This window comes from Lithobates pipiens, unplaced genomic scaffold (genome assembly GCF_037356315.1).
Source record: "Lithobates pipiens isolate NorthernLeopardFrog02 unplaced genomic scaffold, aLitPip1_a1.2 Scaffold_22, whole genome shotgun sequence".
NCBI lineage: Eukaryota > Metazoa > Chordata > Amphibia > Anura > Ranidae > Lithobates > Lithobates pipiens.
The window spans coordinates 335275544-335297186 of record NW_027507784.1 but is presented as its reverse complement, the minus strand read 5'-3'; the positions used below and the strand labels follow the sequence as shown (position 1 = coordinate 335297186).

General features: G+C 41.9%; 1 protein-coding gene across 1 annotated transcript in view; it reads right to left on the bottom strand.

The window, feature by feature from the left end:
* LOC143925079 (contactin-associated protein-like 5) overlaps nt 1-21643 on the bottom strand; it is a 591832-nt gene that overhangs the window by 305997 nt on the left and 264192 nt on the right. The window contains exon 9 of the mRNA XM_077449666.1: nt 5785-5891. Within this exon, the coding sequence (XP_077305792.1) occupies nt 5785-5891 (107 nt within the window). The remainder of the gene's footprint in view (nt 1-5784; nt 5892-21643) is intronic.

Genomic DNA, 21643 nt, shown 5'->3' with positions numbered 1-21643 from the left:
ATTCATACCCCTTGAAATTTTGACAAAATGTGGAAAATTTCAAGGGGTTTTAGTGGAATAAATAATATTCCATCATTGGTCTGAGTTGGAGAAATAGTGCTCCATCATTGGTTTTAGTGGGAGAAATAGTGCTACATCATTGGTTGTAATTGTAGGAATAGTGCTCAATCATTGGATTTAGTGGGAAGAATAATTCCTTTTATTGGCTTTAGAGGAAGGAATAACACCCCATCGTTTGATTTAGCGATAGGAGTGTGTAGGCAGGTGCAGTCTACTTTCTCCTCTGCAGGTAGAATTGCAGAGAGAGAGGAAGTCAAGGGGAACATGGTTCCTCTATGGTTTCCTAAGTCACTTGGGAAGCTATCCGGTTGGATTCTGCCACCTCATGTGACTGGTGGCCATCTTTGGCCAGGCAGTCAATTTAAGACCCAGGCTTGGTGCGCATTTTGCGAGAGGGAAGTGTAGGGGACAGGTCACCCATCTGGTAGGGACAGTGATTAGTGGTAGGGGGAAGTTCCAGGCAAATAAGGAAAGGATCGGGACACTCCATCCTTCATGGAAACCTCCCAATTTGGGTACGGACCAGCCAGGCCGCATTCTACCCATCATGACACCTGAGACCTGGTCTGCTACACTCTGCAGGAAGAATTGTAGAGAGAGAGGAAGTCAAGGGGAACATGGTTCCTCTACGGTTTCCTAGGTCACTTGGGAAGCTATCCGGTTGGATTCTGCCACCTCATGTGACTGGTGGCCATCTTTGGCCAGGCAGTCAATTTAAGACCCAGGCTTGGTGCGCATTTTGCGAGAGGGAAGTGTAGGGGACAGGTCACCCATCTGGTAGGGACAGTGATTAGTGGTAGGGGGAAGTTCCAGACAAATAAGGAAAGGATAGGGACACTCCATCCTTCATGGAAACCTCCCAATTTGGGTACGGACCAGCCAGGCCGCATTCTACCCATCATGACACCTGAGACCTGGTCTGCTACACATCACTGTTACATCCTGTGAGTGTTCCCGTTTGACTTGTTGTGAACTATTGAATTTCCCAATAAGACCGATTCTGTTCTCTGCAACTGGACTCTGAATGTTTATTGCAGCTGCACTTCCCAACAAGTAGTACCCAGTAGGGGAACTACCAGGGTCGCAGCAGTCGAACTTGCGACCGGGCCCTGGCTAGTCCCAGGGCTCTGAGTGGAGAGCGTATCTCTCATACAGCTCAGAGCAGACAGTTCTCCCTGCTCCCCCCTCTGCCCTCCCTCCCCCCAGTCTCGCATGGGATGGCACAGCTGTTCTGCTCCTTCTCCCGCACTGCATTGATGAGCACTGATAGGTGGCACTGAAGGGTGGCACTGAGAGGCATTGAGCACTGATAGGTGGCACTGATAGGCAGCATTGATGAGCACTGATAGGTGGCACTGATAGACAGCATTGATGGACACTGATAGGTGGCACTGGGCAATGGTAGGCAGCATTGATGGGCACTAATAGGTGGCACTGATAGGCGGAATTGATGGGCACTGACAGGCAGTATTGATGAGCACTGATATGCTGCACTGAAATGCAGCACTGATAAGCGGTATTGATAAACACCGATGAGCACTGATAGGCACTGATAGGTGTTACTGATAGGCAGCTTTGATGAGCAATGATAGGCGGCACTGAAATGCAGCACTTATAGGCAGCATTGATGGACACTAATAGGTGGCATTGATATGCAGCACTGATATGCAGCATTGATGGACACTAATAGGTGGCATTGATGAGCACTGATAGGTGGCACTGGTAGGCAGCACTGATTATGAGTGTAAACAATTTAATGACATTTTTGGTACTTAACGCCTCTCCTTTCCTTACACAGACACAGCATGGGAGGAAAGGGCTGCCAATACCCAAAGGTCTGTTTACATGTGATCAGCTAATCACATGGTGAAGGGCTGCCGTGATTGCGCTGGATGCATGTCCCAGGGGGAATACAGGAGGCAGAGTTCTGGGAGCAAATCCATGGACACCCTCCCAAAATTGGAAGCCCAGGGTCAGATGGAAGGGGGAGCCCAAAGTGGTTTCTTGCACCGGGGGCCCTGAAGGTTCCAGTAACGCCCCTGGGTAGTACCCCATCATTGGTGGTGTTAGTGAAAGTAATGGTATCAGTGGGAGCAACGGTAGGGAGGAATAGTGCCACAAGGGCCAGATAAAAGCAAGCAAAGGGCCACATCCACCCCCCTGGGCCACAGTTTGGAGATCGCTGCCTCATAATATTATTTGAATAGACACAGGAACTGGCGCCAAGTACTTGGTAACAAACTGAACTACTTTTTCTAATAAGATGTTTACTATAGCGCTAAACCACAACTATAATTATGGGGGGGAGGTAGAAGGTTTCCATTCGGATTGTGATTTCATGTCTGGAGGCCAAAAAAGCATAAGCACCTCCAAACATACCACCACCTTTCCAGGCTCTCCTCCTCCTTGTTGCTAAATTATACATTGTAATTGAGTAACACTTAATTGCGCTGGTTAGGAATACCATATGGTCTTAAGAGGGCGTACTAATTAATATTCTATATTTAGTGCTTTGCGAAAGTCACACTCAAACTCCTTTAAATGTTGTTGGTGGCAATACATATTATAGGTAAAAGAAAATAATAACGCATTATAAGTTGAAAAGGTCATATATTGTTAAGGTAGAAGAGGCTCCCTTAGCAATGCAAGGCCGTGTTCGGTTTGAATATTCAAGCAGGAATGCCAAAAAAAAAAAAAAACGTCAATAAGGCACAATCCACAGTATATCATTTACTATTTTCTTGGATTGCTTTCAAAACCTGAGTTTTGTAAAAACACATAAATTATCTTGTTTTCCGCCAAAAGGTTTGTTTGAAAAAACTCCAACTCCTGATTATTCTTAAAGCTAAACTCTAGTCAGCAATATATAAAAATAGTACAGAACTTCAACACAATTTGAAGTTATTTGTAGTCTATCCTTGCCAAATTACGGCTGTCAAAATGACAGTCGGGACTTGTTCTGTATGACAGAATTGGCTTCAGCTGCTCGTGGATAAAATGAGACTTCTAGATTGTTCTGTCTCATTTATAAGTACAATATATTAAGTATTGGGACGTCTGCCTTTACACACACCAGAACTTTAACCGTTTCCCAACCACCTCACGCAGATATACTACGTACTACTACGTACTACAATGTACAGGTACTATGTAATACTACTACGTACGTACCTGTACGTTGCCCTTTAAGAGGCGGCTCGCAGGTGCACGCGCCCGCTGGGAGCTCCACGATCGAGGGTTCCACTGACCCAATGTCTGCGGGGATACCCGCAATCGTCTCACCGTGAGAAAAAAAACGGGGAGATGCCAATATAGACAAGCATCTCCCCGTTCTAGAAAAGTAAGATATATTCCGCTCAAAGGAAAAATCACAAAACAGCAACTGCCCTTAAAAAGAACTGCTGCCCCTACTGATATACTATCACCTAAGGGGTCTCAAACTGGTGGCCCTCCAGCTGTTGCGAAACTACAAGTCCCATGAGGCATTGCAAGGCTGACAGTTACAAGCATGACTCCCTCAGGCAGAGGCATGATGGGACTTGTAGTTCCGCAACAGCTGGAGGGCCACCAGTTTGAGACCCCTGACCTAAGTGATCTCCCCGTTCTACCTAGTGACACTGATCATCGCTCCCTGTAATCGGGAATGCTGATCAGTGACGTGTCACACACAGCCCCTCCCCCCTACCGTTAGAATTACTCCCTAGGACACACTTAACCCCTACAGCGCTACCTAATAGTTAACCCCTTCACTGCCAGTGACATTTACACCGTAATCAATGCAATTTTTTAGAGCTGATCGCTGTATTAATGCCAGTGGTCCCAAAAATGTGTCAAAATTGTCTGATATGTCCGCCATAATGTTGCAGTCATGATAAAAAAATCGCAGATCGCCACCATTACTAGTAAAATAAATAAATAAATATTCCTTTATCCCCAAATTGTAGACGCTATAACTTTTGCGCAAACCAATCAATAAACGCTTATTGCGATTTTTTTTTTTACCAAAAATATGTAAAAGAATACGTATGGGCCTAAACTGAGGAAAAAATATTTTTTTAATAAAATATTTTTGGGGGATATTTATTATCATAAAGTAATAAATATTGCTTTTTTTTCCAAAATTGTCGCTCTATTTTTGTTTATAGCGCAAAAAATAAAAACTGCAGAGGCGATCAAATACCACCAAAAAAAAGCTCTATTTGTGGGGAAAAAAGGACGTCAATTTAGTTTGGGTGTAATGTCGCACAACCGCACAATTGTCAGTTAAAGCAGTGCAGTGCTGAATTGCAAAAAGTGCTCTGGTTAGGAAGGGGGTAAATTCTTAAATTCTTCCGGGGCTGAAGTGGTTATGGAATCCCATTCTTAATCCGTAGGGTTCAATATTGAGTTTGCCCACCCTTTGCAGCATTTAACAGCTTACACACACACACACACATTTCCCCTCCTAGCACAAGTCACCCCCAATCATCCCTACTAGAACAATTCCCCCTACCCCCCCCCCCCCCCAAGAAAAAAAACATTTCCCCTCCTAGCACAAATCACCCCAATCATCCCTACTAGCACAACCCCCCCCCCCCCCACCCCATTAAATATTTCCCTTCAACCATATTAATTTTATAGCACAAATCTCCTCTCCTAGCACAAATCCGCTACCCCATCCTCCTGCCCAACACAAATCCGTCCAAATAAGCACTCCTAGCACACCTCCCAAAATTTGCCCTTCTAAAACAATTCTTACCCCCTGCCACATCCCAAATTCCCCTACACAACTTGACCCCCCAAAAAAATCTTTGCAGTGCCCCCCCCCCCACTTCACATGATACCACAGTACCCAGTGATCAGTTGCCCCTCCTGCCCACCACTTGTCCCATCCCTGGCCCAGGCTACTGTTCCAACTGATGAGGAGGCAGAGACCCAGGAGAGGTGCTGCTCTCATGCACATTGCTGGATCGTTATGTCGCTTGGGTGAGTTTTGGGGGGGGGGGGGCTGCTGCAGATGAGGAGGCAGAAACCCAGGAGAGGAGCTGCTGTCATGCACATCACTGGATCGAGATATCACTTGGGTGAGCTTTGGAGGGGGGGGCTGCTGCAGATGAGGAGGCAGAGACCCAGGAGAGGCGCTGCTCTCATGCACAACGCTAGATTGTTATGTTGCTCGGGTGAGTTTTGGAGGGAGGGGGCTACTGCAGATGAGGAGGCAGAGACCCAGGAGAGCCGCTGCTCTGATGCACATCTCTGGATCATTATGTCGCTCTGGTGAGTTTTGGAGGGATGGGGGCTACTGCAGATGAGGAGGCAGAGACCCAGGAGAGGCACTGCTCTCATGCACAACGCTTGATCGAGATGTTGCTCGGATGAGTTTTTGGGGGGGGGCTGCTGCAGATGAGGAGGCAGAGACCCAGAAGAGGCGCTGCTCTCATGCACATCGCTGGATCGTTATGTTGCTCGGGTGAATTTGGGGGGGGGGGGGGGCTGCTGCAGACACCTTCAGCCTTTCCAACCATTTTAATGCCTTAAAAAATCCCACCTATTGATACAATAGAAACAAATATTTTTAAATTTCACTGCAGTTTTTGCTGGGTTTGTCTAGCTGATCTTTTATTTTTATTGGCTTGGTGCGCGGACAAAGGAACAGATGGAAGAGGGTGGAGGGCAATACCTAAACTAGAGGCCTTGGCCGCTTTCACAACACACCTTTTACTGGTACTAACAAAGCGTACTTACAGCTATGGCAAGTGGCGTCGGCGTAGCCGGTGTCGCCGCAGTCGCAGTGGAAGGCGCTCCAAGTCTGCGAGCACGCTCCTCCGTGTTCGCAGTAATTTGGCAGGCATCTGTTGGAGACAAAAAAAAGAAAAAAATAAAAAGTCCACAGAGTCTGGTTGGTGAGTGTCACCGGGAAGCAGCTGAGAGCGACGGAATGCAAAGAAAACGACTTTCCAAAACGAGAACGACAGTTAATTAGCTGTGGAGAGACTGAAAGAGATCTGAGCAAATCAATAATTTCAAATGCCGGATACTCTTGAAATTGATGAACCAGATACAGCAAATTACTAAACAAAAGTCAACCGCTCTCACAAAAGACGCTCGCCTCAGACTCAATTACAAACCGCGCTTTCTGTTTTTTTTTTTTTTTTCAGTGGAATATCAAACTTAAGACAGAGCCCATCTGAGGTTTGAACGTTTTTTTTTTTTTTTTTTTTGTTTTCATGAATATCTGCATTACAAAAAAGGTTCTGAGAATACAAGAATACATGCATTTTAATCAGCCCGTGTTTAGAAAACTTCAGAAGCTTAAAGACATTCGTACTGCCGGAATTCTGACCATTAATTAATCCGCAGTCTGAAACACACGGAGATGACAAACGCAATGAGATTATAAAACGTGTTACGATATGTATGAATCCGGGGAGATAATAATTGGAACGTTGTAACCTGTTACTGTAGAACAATTGGATGTCAGAGAGAGAGAGAGAGGTCATCCGGAGACTTTATGGGCACCGAGAAAAGTGTCAGCCTTCAGGCAAGAGAAGACTTAACTATAGAAAGGAATTAATGGCAATTATATAGAGATAAACAGATCGAAAGAGAGAAATAAAGAGAGGGGGGAGAGAGAGAGAAAGAGGGGGGGGGAGAAAGAGGGGAGATGGAGAGAGATGGAGACAGATAAAGTGAGAGAGGGGGGGGGGGCAATGGGAAAGTGAGAGAGAGGGGGGAGAGAGAGGGGGGAGAGAGAGGAGGGAGAGGGGGAGAAAATGGGGGGGAGAGAGAGAGAGAGAGAGAATGATACCAAGAAAGAAAGAAAGAAAGAGAGGGGGAGAGGGAGAGAGAGATAAAGAGAGAGGGGGAAAGGGAGAGAGAAAGAAAGACAGAAGGGGGTGGGGGAGGAGAGAGAGAGAAAGAGAGAGGGGGAGGGGGAAAAATAGGGAGAAAAAGAGAGAAATAAAAAGAGAGAGCAGGGAGAGAAAGGGGGAGAGAGAAAAAAAAGAGAGAGATGGGGGAATAGAGAGAGAGAGGGGGGGATAGGATGAGAGAGAGGGAGAGAGAAGGAGAGAGAGAGGGGGGAGAGAGAGGGGAGGATAGGGAGAAAAAGAGAGAGAGGGGGGGGGGAGAGAGAGGGGAGGATAGGGAGAAAAAGAGAGAGAGAGGGGAGGATAGGGAGAAAAAGAGAGAGAGAGAGGGAGGAGAGAGAGGGGAGGATAGGAGAAAAAGAGAGAGAGAGAGAGAGGGGAGGATAGGAGAAAAAGAGAGAGAGATGGGAGGGAGATATGGGGAGAGAGAAAAAAAGAGAGAGAGAGAGGGGAAAGGGAGAGGGGCAGGAAATGAGAGAAAGAAAAAGAGAGAAAAAGAAAGAGCGAGGGAGCAGGCAAGAGATAGATAGAAAGAAAGAGGGGGAAAGGGGAAAGAAGAGAGGGGGGAGGGGGGAGAGAGAGAGAGAGACTGTGGATAGATAGATAGATAGATAGATAGATAGATAGATAGATAGATAGATAGATAGATAGATAGATAGATAGATAGAGTGAGGGAGGGAGATAGAGATATGGAGAGAGAGAGAGAGAGAGAGAGAGAGAGAGAGATAGAGAGATATAGATAGATAGAGAGAGAGATAGATAGAGAGATAGATAAATAAAGAGATTGATAGATACTGATTGGCAATTAGGTTTATAAGGAATAGTAAAGGATCAGATAAGAGTTGTACAGTATGTGGACTCCTCTCCAGATGACAATGAGTTCAGGAATTTGAGGAATATGAAGGTTACTGTTAATGATAAAACATACAAAGACATTTTAGACAATTGCTCTCTTTCAGTCTTGTGGGATCTTTTTGGGGAAAGTCTTTTTCTGGCCCAGCATAAACTAGCTCAGGTGGTCTGTACACAACCCTGACCTCAGCCCTGCGGATGAATTACCTAGTAGTTAGTTGGCCACATTCAATTGAACTTGGTTCTACAATGTTGAAGATGTTTTGCTGCTTATCCAAGCAGCCTCTTTGTCAGAAACCTATCCCGGCATTTATTTCCACACAGGTAATTGGGTCACCTTAATTCAATTACGATGTAATGTGTCAAGGCAAATGTTGATTGTCAAAGAGCATGATGGGAGGTGTGAAAGTTTGTGAAACCACCATGTTCTAACTACACACTACAAAAAAGTATGAAAGAGGTAATCTACCTCAAAATGGAGCAACAACTCCTAAATAGGAGTGGGGGCCTTAAAACACCATCTGTCATACAATAGATATTGGTTTAACAGCATTATCCGACTCAACGGGCCATTTCATGTGGCTCTTGCATCCCTAATGCAGCTGCAGCACCCCCTTGTCGCCGCTCCCTCCTTGTCTCATCTGTAAGCAGCAAAGAGGAAAACAGGAACTCCTCCATCAAATTCTGTGTTTCTTCATGTAGCCATGGAGAGGCTTGTCTTGCCCCCCCCCCACAGCAGAGAGGAGGACAGGACTCCTCGTATAGGTCCCGCGCCTCTCTGTCCAGCTGCACCACCCCCTCGTCTCCGCCTCCCCTGGTTTCAGCATTTAGCAGACTCCAGCAGCTGACTCCAGCCTCCTCTGATCCTCCTCCAGACCCTGCACTTACTGCTTCCCAGCTCTGCCTTCCAGCTGATTCCTGGCAGCAGCATAAGGTAAAGGGGGGGGGGTGCACTGTGATGCAAGACAGGTTGAGGGGCTCTTGACTTCTGATGGTGGGGGGAGGTTTTAATGAAAGGGTGGTGGGGTTCTCTAGTCTTACAGATACAACTGGCCCTTAAAGAGCTACCATAATGCTGTTGTTCCCCACGATGAAATTGAGTTGGCACCCCTGCTGTAGAGCACCTGTTGGAGCCAGCAGAAGGATATTCCCAACACACATTAGAACAGAGGAAGATATTTTGGATGAATGGAGAGAAACTCTAAAAAGTCCCGGCATCAAGCTACCCAATTGTTCTCCCACTATGCCACGCAAAGACTTAAAAACATTCTGACAAGTTTATTGATGCATAACACACACCTTCCATCCTAGGTCCTAGGGAAGCTTTATGCCGTGTAAACACGGTCAGATTTTCTGAAGGAAAATGTTCGATGGGAGCTTTTTGTCGGAAATGACAGTGTGTAGGCTCCATCGGACATTTTTCATCGGAATTTCCGACACACAAAATTTTCCGACACACAAAATTTTCGACAAACAAAAGCCACGGTGTGTACACAATTCCGCACACACAAAGTTCCACGCATGCTCAGAATCATGTAGAAGAGCCGCACTGGCTATTGAACTTCAATTTTTTCGGCTCGTCGTACGTCACCGCATTCTTGACGTTCAGAATTTCTGACAACATTGTGTGACCGTGTGTATGCAAGACAAGTTGAGCCGACATCCGTCGGAAGAAATCCCATGGATTTTGTTGTCGGAATGTGCGATTGTGTGTATGCGGCATTAGGGTGAATGGACACAGTATGTGCTGTCCATCAATGAACTTATTGGACTTTTTTGATGTCCAATGCAACACTTTCGTATGGAATGGAATACTTTTCTTCGTAGTGACATCGTCAACAATACAAAACTGCAAAAGGATATTCTGGCACTCTTTAGAAATGAGGAAGATACTTGGATGAATAACAAGACAGTTTCGACTATTAAAAAGAAATTTGAAAATCTTCCTGCATCAAGTTACTCAATTGTTCTCCCAAATACAGTCAGCCAGGTTGCAGCCGACCCAAGGAGCCCATTCACGTCTCTGTATGGACACACCAATGCGAAAAAAAGGGTCACACGCCAAAGACGTCAAAAAATTCAGACAAGTTTATTGATGAACAAAACACACCTTCCGTCCTAGGTCCAACCTTAGAGGGTAATGCCCCGTACACACGAGAGGACTTATGTCGACAGACTTCCAAAGGAGTTCCGCCGGAGTGCCGCGAGTTCCGACGGAAGTTCTGACAGACTTTTTCGGCCGAACGGACTTGGCCACACACGATCACACTAAACTCCGACGGATTCGAACGTGATGACGTACGACCCGACTCGAATAAGGAAGTTCATAGCCAGTAGCCAATAGCTGCCCTAGCGTCGGTTTTAGTCCGTCGGAGGTAGCATACACACGAGCGGAGTTTTCGAAGGGGACCGGGTCCGGCGGAGTTCCTTCGGGAAAATTTGAAGCATGCTTCATTTCTAAAGTCCGTCAGACTTTGGCGAATCAAAAGTCCGTTGCAGCCCACACACGATCGGATAGTCTGACGGACTCGGTCCTTCGGACTTTGGATGTTGAAAAGTCCGCTCGTGTGTACGGGGCATAAGAGTTAGGTTGAATGGACACAGTGTGTGCTGTCCATCAATGAACTTGTTGGACTTTTGTGATGTCCGATGCAACACTTTTGTATGGAATGCAAACACTTTTCTTCATAGGGACATCGTCAATAATACAAAACTGCAAAAGGATATTCCCGCACCTTAAGAACCGAGGAAGACACTTAGATGAGTAGTGGGACATCTTCAACTATTAGAAGAAACTCAAAAACCTTCCTGCCTCAAGCTACTCAATTGTTCTCTCACGATGCAGTCAGCCAGGTTTGCAAAAATTCAGACAGGTTTATTGAATGAACAACACACACCTTCCATCCAAGGTTCAACTCTAGAGGGGCCTAGGGTGGAATGGACACAGTGTGTGTCTGATCCATCAATGAACGTGTCAGACTTTTGTGATCGTCATTGGAGTGCAACACTCTTCTTTGTAGTGACATCTTCAACAATACAAAACTGCAAAACAGGATATTCAGGCACTCTTTAGACCTGAGGAAGATACTTGGATGAATAGCAAGACAGTTTCAACTATTAGAAGAAATTAAAAAAACTGTCCTGCATCAAGTTACACAATGTTCTCCCATGATATGGTCAGCCATGTTTGCACCTGACCCAAGGTAGCCCATTCATGTCTCTGTATGGGACACACCAATGCGAAGAAAAGGGTCACACTCCAAAGAGTCAAAAATTCAGACAAGTTTATTGATGAACAACACACACCTTCCATCCTAGGTCAACCTTAGAGGGGAAGACCTAGAGTGAATGGACGCAGTGTGTGCTGTCCATCAATGAACTTGTCAGACTTTTGTGACGTCATTGGAGTGCAACACTCTTCTTTGTAGTGACATCTTCAACAATACAAAACTGCAAAAGGATATTCCGGCACTCTTTAGAACTGAGGAAGATACTTGGATGAATAGCAAGACAGTTTCAACTATTAGAAGAAATTTAAAAAAACTGTCCTGCATCAAGTTACTCAATTGTTCTCCCATGATATGGTCAGCCAGGTTTGCACCTGACCCAACCTTAGAAGGGAAGACCTAGGGTGAATGGGACGCAGTGTGTGCTGTCCATCAATGAACTTGTCAGACTTTTGTGACGTCATTGGAGTACAACACTCTTCTTCATAGTGACATCTTCAACAATACAAAACTGCAAAAGGATATTCCGGCACTCTTTAGAACTGAGGAAGATACTGGATGAATAGTAAGACAGTTTCAACTATTAGAAGAATTTTTCAAACCTCCTACATCAAGTTACTCAATTGTTCTCCCATGATATGGTCAGCCATGTGGGCACCTGACCCATGGAGCCCATTCACGTCTCTGTATGGGACACACCAATGCGGAGAAAAGGGTCACACTCCAAAGACGTCAAAAAATTCAGACAAGTTTATTGATGAACAACACACACCTTCCATCCTAGGGTCAACCTTAGAGGGGAAAGACCTAGGGTGAATTACGCAGTGTGTGCTGTCCATCAATGAACTTGTCAGACTTTGGTGACGTCATTGGAGTGCAACACTCTTCTTCGTAGTGACATCTTCAACAATACAAAACTGCAAAAGGATATTCCGGCACTCTTTAGAACTGAGGAAGAATACTTGGATGAATAGCAAGACAGTTTCAACTATTAGAAGAAATGTAAAAACCTTCCTGCATCAAGTTACTCAATTGTTCTCCCATGATATGGTCAGCCATGTTTGCACCTGACCCAAGGAGCCCATTCACGTCTCTGTATGGGACACACCAATGCGGAGAAAAGGGTCACACGCCAAAGACGTCAAAAAATTCAGTCAAGTTTATTGATGAACAACACACATTTTCGTCCTAGGTCCAACCTTAGAGGGGAAGACTTAGGTTGAATTGGACACAGTGTGTGCTGTCCATCAATGAACTTGTTGGACTTTTGTGATGTCAATGCAACACTTTTGTATGGAATGCAACACTTTTCTTCGTAGTGACATCGTCAACAATGCAAAACTACAAAAGGATTTCCCGTCACCCTTAAGAACTGTGGAAGACACTTGAATGAGTCCTAGGTCCATGAGGGGCAGACCGATGGTGACCGGACACGGTGTATGCTGTCTATCAATGAACTTGTCGGACTTTTGTGAGATCATTGTGTGGCAATTTTTGTTTGTAGTGAGGTCATCAACATTACAAAACTCCCCCCAGTTGAATGTGACTACAAATGCTGATTTGAGATCTGTTGATTCAGATGAGGCATTCATTTTAGTGTCAGGTCCACTTTAATGAAATATGGCTTCCTCCCCAAAAAATGAATCTCCCAGGGATCATCTCTGGTGCCGTATTTCAAATTGAGGTTCCTCCATAGTTAAAACTGACAACATCGAACGTGGATTTTCCAGCCACAGACTTCCTACACACTATTTTCAAATCAATCAGTCTGTGATGATTTTAATGATATTAGAACAGTGCTGTGGTTTTAAATAACCAAATAAAATGGGCATCAAGGTATAAAATAATGTACAGCAATGGCCGATCATCAATTCCTAGAAGGAATATTACAAAGCTAATTGCTGAAGACTTCCACTGCTTATTGTTTATACTAAAAAAAAAAAAAAATTAGTCCTGGAGTTTTTTTTTTTTTTTCATTTTAATGATGCACAGTCATCAATTCTGGAGTTTTTTTTATTTTTATTTTTTATTTTTTTATGATGCACAGACATCAATTCTGGAGTTTTTTTTTTTTTTTTTTTCATTTTAATGATGCACAGTCATCAATTCTGGAGTTTTTTATTATTAGGTTTTGGTCACAAATTCATTTTTTTTGGTTAAAGCAATACTGTAATTCTCAAAAGTACCACGGGCTGAAAAGCACCACCTTTCAAAATAATGTAGAACCACGACAAGTATAATAGCAGGACTTTTAGGGCTTATGCGCACTGCAGCTCAAACGGCATTTCAATTCATTTTTCCACTATAGGTGTTTAGTGGAGGGGAGTTTACACCCAGAAAAAAAAAAAATCTCTTATTCTATTCGAAATTAGAATTTTGGAAGGAGGTCATATCCTTTCTATTTTATTCTATTTTTATTGTTTGTTTTTTTCTCAATTCTATTCTTTTTTTCTATTCTATTCAAATTTAAATTTATTCTAGTTGAAATTTGTATCACAGAAGGCGGTTATATTCTATTTTAATCTTAGGTTTTCAATTATTTTTATTACATTATTATAGACATACAAAATCTTCCATCTCATTCCAAACATAGGAATACAAAACACTCCACAAAATACATAAACACATATACAAATATAAAAAGAATGATCTATCCTATAACATCACCTCTCGAATGGCCTTATTTCTAAATAATGATCAAAAAATTCATTTAAAGAGATAGAGATACTACACCCTTAACTCCCTATCCCCCCTCCGAACGCCCCACACAGAATATATATATATATATATATATATATATATATATATATATATATATATATATATATATTCCTCCTTCCCTTTCCCCTCCCTACCCCTCTCTCCCCCTTTCCTTTTTTTTGTTTTTATAATACATTATTATATTCACCCCCCCCCCCCCCCAACTCATTATTCCGTACCGTGGAGTGCCTATCCCCCATTCCTCCCTCTTTTTACTCTAACCAAATTGTTTCTTTAGTGGATACATCTCCCCATTCCTTCAAAATGTATTAAGTGCTCTTAGCATATATATATATATATATATATATATATATATATATATATATATATATATATATACATACATACATACATACATACATACATACACATAGTGAATCTGGGACCCATCCATCCCTTTATATTTATTTATGAGGTGGAGAGAGTCTTATCTCTCTAACACCACTATATGCCCTTAACAATCGTGCATTTTTCGTGAAGAAAAAAAAAATGTTAAATATAAAATAAATAAAATATTCTATTTTATTCTATACTATTCTTTTTTTTATTCTATTTCTTTAATTTATATTCTATTTTATTCTGTTATTTTATTTTTTATTTCACTTTGTTTTTGTTTTTTTTACTCTACTATTTTCTATTCACTTAATTCTATTATTTTCTATTCTATAATTTTTTATTCTATTTTTTACTATTCTTTATTTTCTATTCTGTTCTGTTTACTCTATTATATTCTATTCTTTTATTTTCTATTCTATTATACATTTTTTCCTATTCTATTATATATATATATTTCTATTCCATTCCTTTAATTTAAATTTTATTTTATTCTTTTCTATTCTATTCAAATTTATTCTAGTTGAAATTTGAACCTCAGAAGATGGTTATATTCTATTTTATTCTATTATATTCTTTTTGTATTCTATTGCTTTATTTTCTATTCTATTTTATTCTGTTATTTTATTTTCTATTCTATTTTTTCTGTTTTACTCTATTCTTTCTATTCACTGCATTCTATTGCATTATTTTCTATTCTATTACTTTCTATTCTATCCCTTTTATCTCTATTCTATTTTTTACAATTTTTTTTTCTTTTCTATTCTGTTCTGTTTTACTCTATTATATTATAATATTTTATTTGCTATTCTATTATTTTCTATTCTATTAAATATATTTTTTTCTATTTTATTATATATGTATTTTTTTCTGATCTATCTATCTATCTATATCTATATATATATATATATATATATATATATATATATATATATGTATATATGTATATATATAGTATAATATATATATATATATATATATATATATATATATATATATATATTTCTATTCTATTCCTTTAATTTATATTCTATTTCATGCTCTTCTGAAATTCTAATTGAAATTTAATTTGAAAACGTTTGAATATAAATTCCGTCCAAAATGTTTGTTTCGTCATTTTGGATTTGTTGTCTATTGTAATTTGAATTTGGAAATTCGGAAATAAAATGAAAAATTCATCTGATTTTCGATTCGGTAAGGGAAGGAGCCGCACATGCCTTTGCTGCATATGGTGACTTCTGGAATTTAATAATGCAGACTCGAAAGGTCCTCTTTAATTTTTGGATCAATACATGGTACCTGCCACCATCTGTATAGACCTCAAGAAGCTACTGTAGCAGCTCCAATGACACGAGTCCTGCCATTATAGAAAACTTTCATATGGCTCTTTGAAAAAGAAAATAAGGGAAGAGTTAAAAATAATCAAAAATTAAGTCTTTTTTTTTTCTTTTGTGGCAGAAAGTCTCTTTTGTAGGCATGTCACGTTGCTTCTCCTACTTTTTTTTTTTTTAATTTCATTTACGAGCAAATAGAAAAAAAAAAAAAAATGAAAATGGAAAATATTTATTCCAAATTGCCTGTATAACCTGTAAATTACTTACCGAAAGAGTTTTATTAGCATCAATTCCCAGAAGCTCAAGTAAACCCCAACAGCATCCGGTATCCTGGGGAATCAAATTGCCAACCACATAGAACCATTTCAGACACAATTTTCTGGAGTGATTGGAAAAGATACATCTGACTGAAGAACATTTTTATATAAAGAATATCTTAAAATACTCCGGCAGTGCTCTGAATATATCCACATGGAGAAGCAGAGAGAGACTGTATGAACAAAATGTAACCTGACATTTTGGAAAAAATATTCCATAAAAGAAGGCAGTTAATAAAAATATGGAACTTATTTATTAGCCTTACAGTTGCCATTTTCTTTTTTTTTTCTTTTTTTTTTTTAATTCAAAGTTTTAGGCCTTTTCTATAAGTTTACAAATTAAACGATGTTAAAGCAGAATTCAATTTTCAGTTTAAATCATCTAAATATATTTTAGGTGCAATATATATATATATATATATAAATTCCATAAAAGAAGGCTGTTAATAAAAATATGGAATTTATTTATTAGCCTTACAGTTGCCATTTTCTTGTTTCATTTTATTTTTTTATTTTTTTATTTAATTCAAAGTTTTAGACCTTTTCTATAAGTTTGCAAATTAAATGATTTTTAAGCAGAATTGCATTTTCAGTTGATAAATCAGCTAACTATATTTTTGACCTTTTCTATAAGTTTGCAATTAAACGATGTTAAAGCAGAATTGCATTTCAGTTAAATATATTTTAGGTGCAAAAAAAAAAATAAAAATACATATATTCCATAAAAGAAGGCAGTTAAAAAAATATGGAACTTATTTATTAGACTTACAGTTGCCATTTTCTTGTTTTCTTTTTCTTTTTTTTCACTTAATTCAAAGTTTTTAGGGCTTTTCTATAAGTTTGCAAATTAAATGATGTTAAAGCAGAATTAAAATGTCAGCTTAAATCAGCTAAATATATTTTAAGTGCAAAAAAAAAAAAAAAAAAGTGCAGATTCTTGCAGTTAGTTTTCTTTAGAAAGCAACCACAGCCCAAGCGGAAAAGCATTTCTCCTGCAAGCTTTTTTTTTTTAAACAACAGGAGTGCTTTATTGTCCAAAATACATATACAGTACAAAATGACCAAGAGTACAATGGGTCAAACTACCGGCGCAGCCGGAGCACAGTAGGATATAACACACATTACATACATCAGTATACGTCATTCGGTGATACTAAGATACAAACTAAAAGGACGGGGGGCTCTACAAAGATCCAGAGACCACCTCAGCATCCCGATGTCCACGGGAGCCAGATTCTATCAAACTTCCACGGACAGCCACGATTTAGGTAGGTTATTTTATACAGAGGCAAAACACTATTCACACTGTTCTCCCACTTAGTCACACTAGGAGGAGTGGACGAGAACCACTTACAGATGATTTCTTTCTTGGCGTAAAAAAGTAAATAGGAAATCAGCAACTTAGAGTAGTAGGGTCTACTTTCATCCGCGTGAATGCCCAGTAGGGCCATTCTCCTGCAAGCTTACTGTAGAAGGACAGTTGGAAGCAGTGGTCTCTCAGTGGAGGTCTGACAAGTCCCCTACTGAGTCCCAATCAGTAAAACTACACTCAATGCTGAATGGAGAGCTGTAGCTATGACTCCGGGGGCATTGTGGGGCCTCTGCAGAGAGACCACTGCTTCCACACAGAGAGCAAGTGCAGAATGCTGGTAAGGGACAGGATGTCGGCTCAGGCTGTGGCTGCTTTCTAAAGAGAACAATGATAAGACTTTGCACACTTTTCATAAACAAAAAAAAAAAAAGAAGTACAGAAAACATTTATAGTGCAGTCAAATTGATTGATCCAATTTGTTAAAATGCACTCACAAAAGTGACATCAAAAGAAATGGCCAGTAGCAGGTTACTGGGCATAATCCAACTTTGCATTATTCTAACCTCTGCCTAAATATAATTTTTTTTTAACCTTTTTTAAGTAATAGTCAATAGTCTATTTTTATTTTTATTTTATTTCATCTCTTTTTTATTTTTATTCATTTATTTTATTTTTGTATTTTAATTTTATTTTATTTTATTATTTTTTGCCCCCCCTTTTTTCTTGCCCCTTTGTCACTTTCATCTTAGTAATTTCCTAACATACACATGATTTACATAAAGACAGATCCTTATCTGGTCTGTTACACATAGATTCCTCACATAGATATTCGCATCTATTTCACAGGCATTGCATCTACCCACCCTGGAAGTGCCTATGTTGGTGGTTACCTTTCCCGCGGGCTGCCTCGGTGCTTGGTGGCTATGCACTGCGGCTCTTTTTGCGGACCCAGGTGCTGTTTTACTGGCCCGCTGATGCAGACGTGAGTTGTGATGCCCAGCCTTAAAATTAATTATATAATCAAATTACCTTGTTAATTTTTATCTAATAATTCAATTCATCATTTTTATTTTTATATATAATTTGCAGAATTATTCCATGATGTATGCTCCTGATGAGCAGTTGGAATACCGCGAAACGCGTAGAGCCTTTAGCCATTATCCTTTATCTCAACCATGGAATATCAAGATTTATATGATACCTCTCCGTTTTATAATTTATTATTTAGGCATTGTCAATCAATTTTTTAATCTATTATTTACTTACATGGTTATCCTGGCCATTTTGGGTTCAACCACAGTAGGATACGTTTATACATGCATTTACTGCTTTTTGTGTTCTATGTGAATGTGTATTGGATTGTAATTTACCGTGTAATATTAGTCCATGAGTTATTGTGTTGGAGGCTGTATGCCCAGAGCATTTTAGAGGTTGATGCCCAAAATGTTTGTATAACATATCATGGACTTTATAAAATAAATATTATAGTCACTTGACTTATTCTTTTACTGATGTGTGCTTCATTCAAAGTCCCAATTCTGTTCTCTCCCTTTACATACTTTTTTAAGTAATGTTATGGGTGTTTATTGATCGTCTGTATCTTTTGGCTGGAGCACCACGGAATTAATATAAACTTTTCGCTATAAGATTCTTTACACCTTTTATTTTGATACAACTGAAAAATTAAAATCAAAATAAAATATTTTCGTTTATATTAATAATAATACTATTTTAATTTTCCATTTGTATCAAAATAAAAGGTATACAGAATCATATAGTTAAAACATTGAAAATAATTCTGAACAAAATATACAGTACATGCTATATTATATTATATTATTTTTTATATTATAATAATATTATATAAAATCATATAAATAACAAATAGATAATATAACATTATCTATTATTATTTTTATATAATATTATTGTACTATAATATAGCATGTATATAATATATTTATATAATATATTATGTTATGTATATTATTTAGTAGTATAATATAATAAAACTATAAAAAAAATTTTTAAGACTGAAAGTTCAGCTGGGCTTTACCAATAATATATGCTGCTCGAAAGTAATCATTTTCACTACAGCAAAGGAGAAAAATAAACTCGTCGATGTAGCCTCAAGTTTCTTTTACTTTTCTTTACTGTTGCTTTTTTTTTTAATTCATCTCTCTGATATTTTTAGAGTGAGACTTGTAGCGCTGGAATGTAGGTGTACATCTGTGTGTATGTGTGTAAGCATCGGTGGAGAGGAAGGGTAGGGGAGTTTAGGTAGGGGCAAAAAGGATGCCTTAAAGTGGAGAGAAGTTGGGAGAAAGAGGGAGGGAGGGGGGAGAGAGAGAGGGGGATAGAGGGGGGGGGTAAGAGTGGGAGAAAGAGACGGGTGAGGGAAAGAGAGGGAGGGCAGAGATAGGGGAGAGAAGAGAGAGAGGGGGGAGAGAGGAGAGAGAGGGGGTGGGAAAGAGAGAGGGAGGGGGGAGAATAAGAGGGAGAGGAAGCGACAGGGAGGGAAAGAGAGGGAGGGCACAGTTATGGGCAGAGAGGGGGAAAAGAGAGAGGGAGAGAGAAAGGGGGGGGGAGAGAGAGGGGGAGAAAGAATAAGAGGGAGGGAGAAAGAGAGGGGAGAGAGAGAGGGAGAGAAGAGATAGGGGAGATAGAGGGTGAGAGAGTGAGGGAGAGGGGGGAGAGAGAGAGAGAGAGAGGGAGAGAGGGGGAATGAGAGAGAAAGGGAGGGGGAAAATAAGAGGGAGAGAAAGAGATGGGGAGGGAAAGAGAGGGAGGGCAGAGATAGGGGAGCACATGAGAGATAGAGGATCTGGGATAGAGGGGGAGAGAGGGGTGAGAATAAGATGGAGGGAAAGAGAGGAAGGGGGAAGAGAGGAGGAGTGAGGGGGAGAGGGAGGGAAGAGATAGGGGAGAGAGGGGGAGAGTGAGGGAGTGAGAAAGGGACGAGGGGGGGAGAAAAATAGAGAGGGGGGATAGAGGAGAGAGGGGGTGATTATGGAGAGAGAGGAGAGGGAGATAGGGGGTGAGAGGGAGAGAGAGAGAGAGAAAAGAGAGAAGAGAATAAGAGGGGGAGGGAAAGAGGGGGGTGCAGCAATAGGGGAGAGAGGGCAAAGAGGGTGAGAGAGGGGGGCAATAAGGGGGAGGGAAGAGATAGGGGGGAGAGAGGGTGAGAGAGGGGGGCCAGAGGGGGGAGAAAAAGAGAGATAGGGGGATAGAGGAGAGAGGGTGGGGAGAGAGAGAGGAGAAAAAGAGGGGGAGGGCAGAGATAGGGGAGAGAGGAGGGGAGGAGAGGGATAGAGGGGTTGGGAGGGAGAGAGAGAGGGGGGGCAAGGGAGAGAGAGAGAGAGAGAGAGAAAGAGAGAGAAGAAAATAAGAGGGGGAGGGAAAGAGGGGGAAGGCAGAGATAGGGGAGATAGGGGAAAGAGGGTGAGAGAGGAGGGAGGGGGGAGAATAAGCGGGGGGGGGAGAGATAGGGGAGAGAGAGGGTGAGAGAGGGGGCAAGAGGGGGAGAGGAGAGGGGGACGAGGGAGAGAAAGAGGGGGCAAGGGAGAGAGAGAGGGGGACAAGGGAGAGAGAGAGAGGAGAATAAGAGGGTGAGGGCAGAGATAGGGGAGAGAGGAGGGTGAGAGAGGAGGGGGGAGAGGGATAGAGGGAGTGGGAAGGAGAGAGAGGAGGGGGAGAGAGGGGGAGAGAGGTTGGGGAGGTAGAGAGAGAGGGGGGGCGAGGGACAGAAAGAGAAGAGAATAAGAGGGGGGAGGGAAAGAGGGGCGAGGGCAGAGATAGGGAGAGAGGGGAAAGAGGGTGAGAGACGGGGGAGGGGGGAGAATAAGAGGGAGGGAAGAGATAGGGGGAGAGAGAGGGTGAGAGGGGGGAGAAAAAGAGAGAGGGGGATAGAGGAGAGAGATGGGGAGAGACAGGGGAGAGAGGGTGAGGGAGAGAGAGGGGGACGAGGGAGAGAGAAAGAGGGTAATAAGAGGGGAAGGGCAGAGAGGGATACGCGGGGTGGGGAGGAGAGAGAGGAGGGGAGAGGGGGGGAGGGGTTGGGGAGGAAGAGAGAGAGAGGGGACGAGGGAGAGAGAGAGAGAGGAAATATGAGGGGGAGGGAAAGAGGGGGAGGGCAGAGATAAGGGAGAGAGGGGAAAGAGGGGGAGAGAGGGGGAGAATAAGAGGGAGGGAAGAGATAGGGGAGAGAAAGGGTGAGAGAGGGGGTGGCGAGAGGGTTGAGAAAAAGAGAGAGAGGGATAGAGGGGATAGAGGGGGTGAGGGGGAGAGAGAGGGAGAGAGAGGGTGGGGAGAGAGGGGGGCGAGGGAGAGAGTGAGAGGAGAATAAGAGGGGGAGGGCAGAGATAGGGGAGAGGAGAGGGAGATAGGGATAGAGGGGTGGGGAGGGAGAGAGAGGAGGGGGGAGGGGGAGGAGAGAGAGAGAGAGGGGGAAAGAGAGGGGCGAGAGAGAGAGAGCGAGAGAGAGAGAGAAGAGAATAAGAGGGGGAGGGAAAGAGGGGGGGGGTGGGGCAGAGAGAGGAGGGAGAGTGAGAGGGAGAGGGGTGGGGAGGAAGAGAGGAGAGGGGTGGGGAGAGAGAGAGGG